Source organism: Oncorhynchus mykiss, chromosome 3, assembly GCF_057628025.1.
Source record: "Oncorhynchus mykiss isolate SJ-2025 chromosome 3, ASM5762802v1, whole genome shotgun sequence".
Classification (NCBI taxonomy): domain Eukaryota; kingdom Metazoa; phylum Chordata; class Actinopteri; order Salmoniformes; family Salmonidae; genus Oncorhynchus; species Oncorhynchus mykiss.
Genome location: NC_143024.1, coordinates 85,400,144 through 85,414,890, shown reverse-complemented (window position 1 = coordinate 85,414,890; position 14,747 = coordinate 85,400,144). Strand labels below are relative to the sequence as shown.

The 14,747-nt window shown below is 40.8% G+C and overlaps 1 protein-coding gene across 1 annotated transcript; it reads right to left on the bottom strand.

The window, feature by feature from the left end:
* Positions 1-1,801: 1,801 nt before the first annotated feature.
* Positions 1,802-13,530, bottom strand: LOC110520556 (growth hormone-regulated TBC protein 1-A). Its single transcript, XM_021597945.3, has 8 exons — positions 12,351-13,530; positions 11,663-11,808; positions 11,346-11,510; positions 10,971-11,095; positions 9,910-10,006; positions 3,277-3,449; positions 2,960-3,145; positions 1,802-2,731 (listed from the first exon to the last, which is right to left on the bottom strand). The coding sequence occupies exons 1-8, from the start codon at positions 12,467-12,469 to the stop codon at positions 2,627-2,629; spliced, it is 1,116 nt and encodes a 371-aa protein (XP_021453620.2). The 5' UTR covers positions 12,470-13,530; the 3' UTR covers positions 1,802-2,626.
* Between the last annotated feature and the right edge of the window lie 1,217 nt (positions 13,531-14,747).

Genomic DNA, 14,747 nt, shown 5'->3' with positions numbered 1-14,747 from the left:
GCAATCTGGTTTCGGAGCTGGTCATGGGTGCACCTCAGCCACGCTCAAGGTCCTAAAGGAAAAAACTGCCATCGATAAGCGACAATACTGTGCATCCGTATTCATCGACCTGGCCAAGGCTTTCGACTCTGTCAATCACCACATTCTTATCGGCAGACTCAACAGCCTTGGTTTCTCAAATGACTGCCTCGCCTGGTTCACCAACTACTCTGATAGAGTTCAGTGTGTCAAATCGGAGGGCCTGTTGTCCGGACCTCTGTCAGTCTCTATGGGGGTGCCACAGGGTTCAATTCTCGGGCTGACTCTTCCCTGTATACATCAGTGTTGTCGTTCTTGCTGCTGGTGATTCTCTGATACACCTCTATGCAGACGACACCATTCTGTATACTTCTGGCCCTTCTTTGGACACTGCTAACTAACCTCCAGACGAGCTTCAATGCCATAACTCTCCTTCCATGGCCTCCAACAGCTCTTAAATGCAAGTATAACTAAATGCATGCTCTTCAACCTATCGCTGCCCGCACGTCCAGCATCAATACTCTGGACGGTTCTGACCTAGAATATGTGGACAACTACAAATACCTAGGTGTCTGGTTAGACTGTAAACTCTCCTTCCAGACTCATATTAAACATCTCCAATCCAAAATTAAATCTAGAATCGGCTTTCTATTCCTCAACAAACCCTCCTTCACTCGCCGCCAAACATGCCCTCGTAAAACTGACTATCCTACCGATCCTCAACTTCGGCTATGTCATTTACAAAATAGCCTCCAACAATCTAATCAGCAAACTGGATGCAGTCTATCACAGTGCCATCTGTTTTGTCACCAAAGCCCCATATACCACCCACCACTGCAACCTGTATGCTCTAATCGGCTGGCCCTCGCTACATATTCGTCGCCAGACCCATTGGCTCCAGGTCATCTAGAAATCTTTGCTAGGTAAAGCTTCGCCTTATCTCAGCTCACTGGTCACGATAACAACAGCACGCGCTCCAGCAGGTATATCTCACTGGTCATCCCCAAAGCCAACACCTAATTTGGCCACCTTTCCTTTCAGTTCTATGCTGCCAATGACTGGAACGAATTGCAAAACTCACAAAAGCTGGAGACTTAAATTTCCCTCACCAACTTTAAACATCAGCTATCTGAGCAGCTAACCGATTCCTGCAGCTGTACACAGCCCATCCAATCTACCTACCTCAACCCCATTTATTTTATTTTTTTTACTTCTCTGCTCTTTTGCACACCAGTATTTCTACTTGCACATCATCATCTGCACGTCTATCACTTCAGTGTTAATTTGCTCAATTTTAATTACTTGCTACTATGGCCTATTTATTGCCTTACCTCCTTATGCCATTTGCACATACTGTGTTATTGACTGTACATTTGTTTATGTGTAACTCTGTTGTTTGTGTCGCACTGCTTTGCTTTATGTTGGCCAGGTCACAGTTGTAAATGAGAACTTGTTCACAACTAACCTACCTTGTTAAATAAAGGTGAAATAAAATAAAATAACATTTGGTAAAGAATAACAGAGCGATGTAATACAATACACTATTCAACCTTTTTGTAAAAAAATATATAAAAAGTTAATCCCATGTGTAAGTGAATTGTTAAAAATATATTTTAGAATGTCAGGAAATTTGTTTTCAAATTTGATTTTTTTCTGGGGGGGGGCAGCTGATTTGGCCCCCCCCCCCAATGTTGACTCCATGGCTACGGCTTTGGAACAAAGCAATACATTGTTTAAATCCTCATTTTAAACCGACAGTAACTAACTTCATCTACAAAGGTAATTGTCGGAGAGCAGTCCTTTATTGTGGCAAAACAGTAAAAAGGTCCAATTCCAAAACCTTTTACCCTAAAGTCAAAATCTATAGAGGTATGATTGCACAAGCATAATTCATGCATTCAATGGAAGATTAGCGCAGAAACATACATGCACAGATCAAGTTAGGATTCGGGCCTAAGTATGCACTTGTTCATGGATTTAAAGCATTTGGATGGTGTAAGTATAGACTGGAATTTATTTTCCCAGACGATTCCTGGGTGGGAGTGTACACTTCGTGGAGGAGTGGACTACAGCCCGTGAATTCATTTCAGAGGTGACACCTCATTATCTTCAACCCAACAAGACTATGCTTACATATTGTGGGCGGCAGGTAGCCTAGTGGTCTGAGCGTTGGGACAGTAACCAAAAGGTTGCGGGATCGAATCCCTGAGCTGAGTCATTCTGCCCCTGAACAAGGCAGTTAACCCACTGTTCCCCGGTAGGCTGTCATTGTAAAATAAGAATTTGTTCTTAACTGGACTAAATAAAGGTTAAAAAAATATTTAAAAAATAAACTCCACTCTAACAAACCCCAACCTATTGTTCCCAAGATCCTACCACAGGAAAATTACAGTTAGCTTTTTTAAATAATATTCAGTTAGATGGGGTACTACAATCGCTAAGACCATTTTAGCACCTCAGATGTCATCATATAGTTCCTGAGATATTACACATTTCCCCAGGGATTGTGAGATCTAATAATCTTTTTAGCGTCAGTGCAACAAAAATGACCTGGAACACGGCCAGGCGAACCGCAAGGCGATTGATTTATGGAGGCTATTAGTGGTGGTCAGGGGCAGAGTCTGGTCTCCTCCGCCACGATACGCTCTCTGTACGTCTCCCGCAGCTTAGTGATGGTTGCCATGGAGAGACTTCCCGGTTCCCTGAAGATTTCCTGTCAATATCAGGAAGAAGAGAAAGGAGGATTTCCTGTCAATATCAGGAAGAGAAAGGAGGCCTTCCTGTCAATCAGGAAGAAGAGAAAGAGGCCTTCCTGTCAATATCAGGAAGAAGAGAAAGGAGTTAGTAAACTGTTTGTGGAACAGATTAAGTTACCAATATACACTAATCCCAGACCCTAGATCTGTGCCTAATGTTACTTTTCTCTTTTGGAGAACCTTACCTGCATGAAGGTGTGGCAGTCGTATGTAAAGACTCCCTGAGTGATCAGTTTGAAGCACTCACACACCTCGACCATGGAGCGGGCCTGCAGGATCTCAGCCTGGTGGTGGCGAATCAGAGTCAAGGCCACGCGGAACAGGATCTTAGAACCCTCGTAAAACAGGCAATCCCAGATCCGCAGAACTGTCTATGGAAGACGAGAGATGTGAGAAAGACAAAGATAATCGTTATCTTACAGAGGGGTGGTGATGACAGTGTTTCAGTCTGGGTCCTGTGTCAACAAGCACATGGAAACACCCTCACCCCCCAGACCCTCACCTCTACAGGCAGAACGTCGATGTAGAGGCAGATGAACCATTGGGAGACCACCAAGGTCCACATGACGTTGTGTTGGACCATGGTCTGCCACACGGCTGGGGCTTTGACCCTTACCAGCTCCCCCAACACCTCCTGGTCCGTCTTCAACCCCAGCATGGCCGGGCTGTAGTAGTCTACAACAACATGGACAGCTCAGGTAAATTCAGTTCTGTTTGTGTGAGATGAGGTTGTGTGTGTGTGTGTGTGTAAAATCTAATTTTATTTGTCACATGCGCTGAATACAATGGGTGTACACTCTATAGCCCTTCCCAATGATCCAGAGTTAAAACAAAATAATAAAAATAAATATATTAACACGAGGAATAAAATACACAAGAATGGAGCTGTATACAGGAAGTACCAGATCAATGTGCAGGGGTATGAGGTATTTGAGGTAGACATGTACATGAATGCAGGGTAAAATGACTAGGCATCAGGATAGATAATAATAAGGTATTTGAGGTAGATATGTACATGAAGGCAGGGTAAAGTGACTAGACATCAGGATAGATAATAATAATAAGGTATTTGAGGTAGATATGTACATGAAGGCAGGGTAAAGTGACTAGACATCAGGATAGATAATAATAAGGTATTTGAGGTAGATATGTACATGAAGGCAGGGTAAAGTGACTAGGCATCAGGATAGATAATAATAAGGTATTTGAGGTTTGATTGTGTACATGAAGGCAGGGTAAAGTGACTAGACATCAGGATAGATAATAATAAGGTATTTGAGGTAGATATGTACATGAAGGCAGGGTAAAGTGACTAGACATCAGGATAGATAATAATAAAGTATTTGAGGTAGATATGTACATGAAGGCAGGGTAAAGTGACTAGACATCAGGATAGATAATAATAAGGTATTTGAGGTTTGATTGTGTACATGAAGGCAGGGTAAAGTGACTAGGCATCAGGATAGATAATAATAAGGTATTTGAGGTTTGATTGTGTACATGAAGGCAGGGTAAAGTGACTAGACATCAGGATAGATAATAATAAGGTATTTGAGGTAGATATGTACATGAAGGTAAAGTGACTAGACATCAGGATAGATAATAATAAGGTATTTGAGGTAGATATGTACATGAAGGCAGGGTAAAGTGACTAGACATCAGGATAGATAATAATAAGGTATTTGAGGTTTGATTGTGTACATGAAGGCAGGGTAAAGTGACTAGGCATCAGGATAGATAATAATAAGGTATTTGAGGTAGATATGTACATGAAGGCAGGGTAAAGTGACTAGGCATCAGGATAGATAATAATAAGGTATTTGAGGTAGATATGTACATGAAGGCAGGGTAAAGTGACTAGACATCAGGATAGATAATAATAATAAGGTATTTGAGGTTTGATTGTGTACATGAAGGCAGGGTAAAGTGACTAGGCATCAGGATAGATAATAATAAGGTATTTGAGGTAGATATGTACATGAAGGCAGGGTAAAGTGACTAGGCATCAGGATAGATAATAATAAGGTATTTGAGGTAGATATGTACATGAAGGCAGGGTAAAGTGACTAGGCATCAGGATAGATAATAATAAGGTATTTGAGGTTTGATTGTGTACATGAAGGCAGGGTAAAGTGACTAGACATCAGGATAGATAATAATAAGGTATTTGAGGTTTGATTGTGTACATGAAGGCAGGGTAAAGTGACTAGGCATCAGGATAGATAATAATAAGGTATTTGAGGTAGATATGTACATGAAGGCAGGGTAAAGTGACTAGACATCAGGATAGATAATAATAAGGTATTTGAGGTAGATATGTACATGAAGGCAGGGTAAAGTGACTAGGCATCAGGATAGATAATAATAAGGTATTTGAGGTAGATATGTACATGAAGGCAGGGTAAAGTGACTAGACATCAGGATAGATAATAATAATAAGGTATTTGAGGTAGATATGTACATGAAGGCAGGGTAAAGTGACTAGACATCAGGATAGATAATAAGGTATTTGAGGTAGATATGTACATGAAGGCAGGGTAAAGTGACTAGGCATCAGGATAGATAATAATAAGGTATTTGAGGTTTGATTGTGTACATGAAGGCAGGGTAAAGTGACTAGACATCAGGATAGATAATAATAAGGTATTTGAGGTAGATATGTACATGAAGGCAGGGTAAAGTGACTAGACATCAGGATAGATAATAATAAGGTATTTGAGGTAGATATGTACATGAAGGCAGGGTAAAGTGACTAGACATCAGGATAGATAATAATAAGGTATTTGAGGTTTGATTGTGTACATGAAGGCAGGGTAAAGTGACTAGGCATCAGGATAGATAATAATAAGTTATTTGAGGTTTGATTGTGTACATGAAGGCAGGGTAAAGTGACTAGACATCAGGATAGATAATAATAAGGTATTTGAGGTAGATATGTACATGAAGGTAAAGTGACTAGACATCAGGATAGATAATAATAAGGTATTTGAGGTAGATATGTACATGAAGGCAGGGTAAAGTGACTAGACATCAGGATAGATAATAATAAGGTATTTGAGGTTTGATTGTGTACATGAAGGCAGGGTAAAGTGACTAGGCATCAGGATAGATAATAATAAGGTATTTGAGGTAGATATGTACATGAAGGCAGGGTAAAGTGACTAGACATCAGGATAGATAATAATAATAAGGTATTTGAGGTTTGATTGTGTACATGAAGGCAGGGTAAAGTGACTAGGCATCAGGATAGATAATAATAAGGTATTTGAGGTAGATATGTACATGAAGGCAGGGTAAAGTGACTAGGCATCAGGATAGATAATAATAAGGTATTTGAGGTAGATATGTACATGAAGGCAGGGTAAAGTGACTAGGCATCAGGATAGATAATAATAAGGTATTTGAGGTTTGATTGTGTACATGAAGGCAGGGTAAAGTGACTAGACATCAGGATAGATAATAATAAGGTATTTGAGGTTTGATTGTGTACATGAAGGCAGGGTAAAGTGACTAGGCATCAGGATAGATAATAATAAGGTATTTGAGGTTTGATTGTGTACATGAAGGCAGGGTAAAGTGACTAGACATCAGGATAGATAATAATAAGGTATTTGAGGTTTGATTGTGTACATGAAGGCAGGGTAAAGTGACTAGGCATCAGGATAGATAATAATAAGGTATTTGAGGTACATATGTACATGAAGGCAGGGTAAAGTGACTAGACATCAGGATAGATAATAATAATAAGGTATTTGAGGTTTGATTGTGTACATGAAGGCAGGGTAAAGTGACTAGGCATCAGGATAGATAATAATAAGGTATTTGAGGTAGATATGTACATGAAGGCAGGGTAAAGTGACTAGGCATCAGGATAGATAATAATAAGGTATTTGAGGTTTGATTGTGTACATGAAGGCAGGGTAAAGTGACTAGACATCAGGATAGATAATAATAAGGTATTTGAGGTTTGATTGTGTACATGAAGGCAGGGTAAAGTGACTAGGCATCAGGATAGATAATAATAAGGTATTTGAGGTTTGATTGTGTACATGAAGGCAGGGTAAAGTGACTAGACATCAGGATAGATAATAATAAGGTATTTGAGGTTTGATTGTGTACATGAAGGCAGGGTAAAGTGACTAGGCATCAGGATAGATAATAATAAGGTATTTGAGGTAGATATGTACATGAAGGCAGGGTAAAGTGACTAGACATCAGGATAGATAATAATAAGGTATTTGAGGTAGATATGTACATGAAGGCAGGGTAAAGTGACTAGGCATCAGGATAGATAATAATAAGGTATTTGAGGTAGATATGTACATGAAGGCAGGGTAAAGTGACTAGACATCAGGATAGATAATAATAAGGTATTTGAGGTTTGATTGTGTACATGAAGGCAGGGTAAAGTGACTAGGCATCAGGATAGATAATAATAAGGTATTTGAGGTTTGATTGTGTACATGAAGGCAGGGTAAAGTGACTAGACATCAGGATAGATAATAATAAGGTATTTGAGGTTTGATTGTGTACATGAAGGCAGGGTAAAGTGACTAGGCATCAGGATAGATAATAATAAGGTATTTGAGGTTTGATTGTGTACATGAAGGCAGGGTAAAGTGACTAGGCATCAGGATAGATAATAATAAGGTATTTGAGGTAGATATGTACATGAAGGCAGGGTAAAGTGACTAGGCATCAGGATAGATAATAATAATAAGGTATTTGAGGTAGATATGTACATGAAGGCAGGGTAAAGTGACTAGACATCAGGATAGATAATAATAATAAGGTATTTGAGGTTTGATTGTGTACATGAAGGCAGGGTAAAGTGACTAGGCATCAGGATAGATAATAATAAGGTATTTGAGGTAGATATGTACATGAAGGCAGGGTAAAGTGACTAGGCATCAGGATAGATAATAATAATAAGGTATTTGAGGTAGATATGTACATGAAGGCAGGGTAAAGTGACTAGGCATCAGGATAGATAATAATAAAAGTAAAAAAAATAAAAACTGTAGCAGCAGCATATGATGAGTGTAAATGTGTGTGTGTGGTCCATAAATGGTATACAGTGGGGCAAAAAAGTATTTAGTCAGCCACCAATTGTGCAAGTTCTCCCACTTAAAAAGATGAGAGAGGCCTGTAGGTACACTTCAACTATGACAGACAAAATGAGAAAAAAAAATCCAGAAAATCACATTGTAGGATTTTTAATGAATTTATTTGCAAATTATGGTGGAAAATAAATATTTGGTCACCTACAAACAAGCAAGATTTCTGGCTCTCACAGACCTGTAACTTCTTCCTTAAGAGGCTCCTCTGTCCTCCACTCGTTACCTGTATTAATGACACCTGTTTGAACTTGCACAATTGGTGGCTGACTAAATACTTTTTTGCCCCACTGTATATCCTGAGAAACATCCTGTGGTTATTAATCTTGTAATGTGAGCCTGACAAACCAACAACAAACAGGGTCTTACCACAAGCCACGTGATCATGGTGCTTTTGCACAGAAGCACACAGCAATAGAGCCTTCCACAAACAAGTAGGTCTACAACTACTGTATGTACAGTGGCTTCAGGAAGTAGTTACACATTTTGACTTGGTCCACATTCTGTTGTGTTACAGGCCGAATGTAACATTTTATTGTCATTTTTGTGTCACTGGCCTACACACAACACCCCCATAATGTCAAAGTAGAATTATGAATTTTGAAATGTTTACAAATTAATAAAAAATAAAAGCTTAAGTCAATAAGTATTCAAAACTCCTTTGTTATGGCAAGCCTAAATAAGTTCAGGAGTAAAAATTTGCTTAAGAAGTCGCAAGGTGCATAGACTCACTCAGTGTGCAATAATAGTGTTTAACCAGATTTTTGAATGACTACAATACCTAATTTCTGTACCCCACACATACAATTATCTGTAAGGTCCCAGTCGAGCAGTGAATTTCAAACCCAGATTTAACCACAAAGAGCACGGAGGTTTTCCAATGGCTTGCAAAGAAGGGGCCCTATTGGTAGATGGGTACTGGGAGAACCTGCCAGAAGGACAACAGTCTCTACAGCACTTCACCAATCTAGGCTTTATGGGAGAGTGACCAGACGGAAGCCACTCCTGAGAACAAGGCACATGACAACATGCCTGGAGTTTGTAAAAAGGCACGTGAAAGACTGAGACCATAAGGCACAAGATTCTGTGGTCTGAGATAAAAATGTAACTCTTTGGTCTGAATGAAAAGTGCTATGTCTGGAGAAAACCATGCACAGCTCAGCACCCATCTAACACCATCCCTACTGTGAAGCATGGTGGTGGCAGCATCATGATATAGGGATGCTTTTCAGCGACAGGGACTGGGAGATACAGACATACCCAAGATGACTCAAAGCTGATAGACATACCCAAGATGACTCAAAGCTGACACAGACATACCCAAGATGACTCAAAGCTGACACAGACATACCCAAGATGACTCAAAGCTGACACAGACATACCCAAGATGACTCAAAGCTGACACAGACATACCCAAGATGACTCAAAGCTGACACAGACATACCCAAGATGACTCAAAGCTGACACAGACACACCCAAGATGACTCAAAGCTGACACAGACATACCCAAGATGACTCAAAGCTGTAATTGTCACCAAAGGTGCTTCTACAAAGTATTGACTCAGGGGTGTGAATACTGACATTTGATATTTCTGTATTTTATTGTGAATAAATTAGCAAAAATGTCTAAATACATGTTTTCACTTTGTCATTATAGGGTATTGTGTGTAGATGGATGAGAAGAAATAATTATATTTAATCCATTTTGAATTCAGGCTGTAACAACAAAATGTGGAATAAGTCAATGGGTATGAATACTTTCTGAACACTTTCTGAACACTGTATGTGTTCAGGAAGTGGAAATGTGTCTAATAAGCTATAAGAAGTTTGTTAATGAATATTTTAGTTTTAAGTTATGATTTCAGTTTTACTTGGTGTTATCACTGTTACACACAATATTTAAAACTAATAACACCTCACCACACACATCCTCTTCACACAACCACTTATGCACACAGGCATACAAACACAGACGAGCAGACAAGCAGACAGACACAACAGGAGTGTGTGGTACTAACCGGGGAGTATTCTTTCCAATAAAGCATCCATCAGCCAGAAGGACTTCTCTTCATCCTTAGTGATGATGATGAGGTAGCCTGCAATGAAATTCATACCCTAGAACAGAGAGAGAAACTATAACTCCCTTCACACACACACACACACACACACCTGTGCACACATGGTATGCACACAACACACACACACTATAGAGAGCAGGTGAGGTATAAGCAGTTATGGCTGGGGACAGAACAGGCACAACCAGAAGAGGCGACAGTAGACGTACAACACACACAAGGTTAGTCAGACACAGGAGACAAGTGAAATCCACTCAGTTAACAGATTATTTATACCAGGAGCAGCTCTCCAACCATGTTACTGGAAAGTTACCGTCCTGTAGGTTTTCACTCCAACCCTAATCGAGTGCACCTGATTCTAATAATTAGCTGGTTGATAATAAGCCCAATTAGGTTAGTTACAACTGGGGTTGGTGTTAAAACCTACAGGATGGTAGCTCTCTAGGAACAGGGTGTTAGAACCTACAGGAGGTTAGCTCTCTAGGAACAGGGTGTTAGAACCTACAGGATGGTAGCTCTCTAGGAACAGGGTGTTAGAATCTACAGGAGGTTAGCTCTCCAGGAAGACGGTTGGTGTTAAAACCTACAGGAGGTTAGCTCTCCAGGAACAGGGTGTTAGAACCCTGGTTTATAGTATAGTGTTGCCATCACTAGCACATAGTCTGCTGCCTATATACATAGACTTGAAATCACTGGCCACTTTAATAAACAGAACACTAGTCACTTTAATCATGTCTACATATTTTGCATTACCCATCTCATATACTGTATCTTAGTCTATGCTGCTCTGACATCGCTCATCCAAATATTTAAATATTCTTAATTCCAGTCCTTTACTAGATTTGTGTGTATTGGGTGTAAGTTGTGTAATTGTTAGATATTACTTGTTAGATATTGCTGCACTGTCGGAGCTAGAAGCACATGCATTTCACTACACCCGCAATAACATCTGCTAAACACGTGCATTTGAGGAATAAAATTGGATTTGATATAAGGCTTAGTACCTGGCAGTATCCCACAAGCTGGTTGTGGTGTCCGTACGCCAGCAGCACATTGTACAGGGCCTTCTGCAGACAGGGCTCAGAGCTCTTCCGGAACTGTACATTTTCGGGGAATGTCCTGTGCATGTCTACCAAGACAGGACACTCAACCATCAACCAATCATAAAGGAATCATCAGGGTCTTGATCATCAGGGAACAAAACTGAAGAAAATTGACAGTAACAGGGACCTCAAAAGCACTCATTTCTGTTTTCTGTTGCAAAACACTATAAAACATTTTATATTGCGTGCCCTAATGAACATGTTCCAGATGCATCCACGGCAGGTGAGCTGAGTTAAGTAGAGGTGATTACAATCATGTGAATATAGTTACACTACCTATGCGGACTGTCTCCTCCAGCTTGGCGTCGTGCTGCTGCTCGGTGCCCAGCAGAGAGTGGTAGTACCCCGGGTTCTTCTCCAGGTGTTCCTGGGCCCCGCTGGCTGCCATCCAGATCTGGGCTCGGTACTCGTTGGGCACACCCTTACGCACATACCGCTTCACTAAGGGAACCGAAACCATGACTAAAGCCAACATTTTTTAAAAAAATTTTTATGTACACACTCACTACTGTAAGTTGCGCTGGATTAGAGTGTCTGCTAACTCAAATGTAAACGTGTGTTTCTCCCTCTCGCTCTGTATGTGTGTGTCTCACCCTTCAGGTTATTTTCCACGTGGACTTTCCCCTGCAGGAGTTTGGACCACTTGACAGACTGCCTGGTGAGGACGGCTACATATTGAGCCATCATCTCCTCATAGGATTCATGACCCTCAGACTTCTCAAACCCATAGGTGTCAACCCTATAGAGACAGGGTCAGTCCGGGAAGAGACACACACACTTAAATAACTATGGATCATTCAGATCTATATGACCCACATTTCAGACCCAGCAGACTGTATTGATCACAGCCTGTAATAGCACAGTGATAGACAGATGACCTGACATTGGCCAAGCCTTAGCTACAATAACCCAGACTAGGTGGTTGGTAAGGATTTCTGTGACAGGTAGCTAGCTATAGGATCAGATAATATGCTGTTGAATCAACCCGTGTGAAATTACAACCTGAGATAAGCTGATTGGAGCAAAAACCAAGCCAAACGAGGAAAGATCCCGAGAGAGAGGTCAAACATCCTTAAAAGATAAATATGTAATGTATTGTTTTGATCATTACCCAGAGGTGCCTTGTAGGCGTTATAAACTTGTTACCAACATAATTAGAACAGTAAACAAGTATTTTTGCGTCACACCCGTGGTATAATGTCTATATTTAGGTGGTCATCATACATAGGTCGGCTGTTATTAAAACATTATTTACAAGACACATGGAAATATGCGCGTTACCTGTCATTCGCGTTAATGCGGTTGTTCAGGTGAAGCTGGGAAGAGATGTTTCCGTTCGTTTCACTCTCCATAGCGTGAACTCCTCCGAATTGACCGTAACATGTGAAAACGCACCCCATTAGTAGATGGTCTGATCCACCAACTTCAATAGCGCGCAGTTACATTAGAAATCAATGTAACTGCCAGACCGCATAGGGGGGGAGACACTGCGGTAGCTGGCTCGGAGGTATCAAATACAGGCCACTATTGAACGTTTATAGCGCTGCGGGAACCGTGTTTACTTTGCTTTGTTCCGGGTCAATGTGGACCGCGCTGACTTTCAATGTAGCAACTGCTTGCTTGTGGAGGACTACAGGAGCGAAGTGGCTACTCGTAACAAGCAAGTAGCAAACATACACAAGCTACTGGGGAACACACGCCCGCCTAGTTTTTATCTTTCTTCCAACCCAGTTGCCGAACGCGGCACTAGTCTGGTGGAAGTTTCGCCGCCGTGTCGGCTCTATACAGCCAACTGGCCGGTGCTCTGCAGGGTTCCATCCCCGAAGGGGTCTCCCCCTTCCCTGGAGAACGGAGATGTTCTCGACCCAACCAACCAACCATGGATGTACGTCACTCGCAGTGGAAATCGAAGAAAGCATCCTCTGCCAACGGAGGTCTCCATGGAGATGTTGAACCCGGATCTGACAAAGACCAGAAACAGCTTTGCCGTTCCGGCGCCTTCTTCCTTGGGGGCTTCCCATTCAAGATCGGATCCGGAGGTACCTGCGTCTTTGTGCTCGGTTCTCCCTCTCCGGTGGCATCTACCTCGGGTTCAGATCCTCGGATCTCCCACCCTCATCAGACCGTGAAGCTGCTTGGGAGACCGGTGTCGTGCCTAAAATCTCCCCCCTGCCAGAATTCCCCCTTCGTTTGAACGCACACACACTAAATTCTTCATTGCTGCGACTTGCTTGCTAGTTGAGATTTCTGCTCTTCACTCCGTTGTCAGTTTAGCCACTGATCTTAGAAGCAGAAAGCAATTTTTATTTGTGTCCTTCAAGGCAGCTGTCAATGATCACGTTAGGCTGCGTTTCATTTGTTTTTTTTATGGCCGTTTGATCACGGGGTAGGCACTATTAATGTCTGCAGTTTTCCGTTTGGCTATTTGTTTCAAGTGTATTAGTCTATAAATAAATCTATTTGCCAACATTCGTAATCTCTCCCATGTCTTATTCCACTAGTAGTTGTTCTGAAATGTTTATTGCTTGCCTACATTTACCTCCCTCTATATTTAATATAACACACATACATTAATTATTCATTTCGGTTGCCTATCCTGACATGAAGTTTGTTCTATAGGTAGAATTTAACTCTGATGTGTGCCACATAAAGTGTTTGACTCTACTGACAAAATTAAGGAAATTAGAAGGGGGGGATTTAGGCAAGGCCATTTTCTTGCCTGCTGAAATTCTCTCCCCCCCTTCTAATGTCCATAATTTTATCACTAGAGTCAAATACTTTTTTTCCCTTACATTTTTGCCTAAAATGACATACCCAAATCTAACTGCCTGTAGCTCAGGACCTGAAGCAAGGATATGCGTATTCATCAAATTGTATTGGTCACATACACATGGTTAGCAGATGTTATTGCGAGTGCAGCGAAATGCTTTAATTTAATTTCACATTTAATTTGAAAGGAAACACTTTGAAGTTTGTGGAAATGTGAAATGAATGTAGGAGAATAACACATTAGATCTGGTAAATGATAATACAAAGAAAAAAAACATATATATTTTTTTACCATCATCTTTGAAATGCAAGAGAAAGGCCATAATGAATTATTCCATCCCAGGCGCAAGCAGTGTATGTGCAAAGTTTTAGACTGAACCATTGCCTAATTGGTTTCTTAATAACTTTAAGTTCATAACTGTGCACTCTCCTCAAACAATAGCATGGTATTATTTCACTGTAATAGCTACTGTAAATTGGACAGTGCAGTTAGATTAATCCAGCTTTCTAACAAAATCAGATACAGTTGAAGTCAGAAGTTTACATACACCTTAGCCAAATACATTTAAACTCAGTTTTTCACAATTCCTGACATTTAATCCTAGTAAACATTTCCTGTCTTAGGTCAGTTAGGAACACCACTTTATTTTAAGAATGTGAAATGTCAGAATAATAGTAGAGAGAATGATTTATTTCAGCTTTTATTTCTTTCATCACATTCCCAGTGGGTCAGAAGTTTACATACACTCAATTAGTATTTGGTAGCATTGCCTTTAAATTGTTTAACTTGGGTCAAACATTTTGGGTAGCCTTCCACAAGCTTCTGACAATAAGTTGGGTGAAATTTGGCCCATTCCTCCTGACAGAGCTGGTGCAACTGAGTCAGGTTTGCAGGCCTCCCTGCTCGCG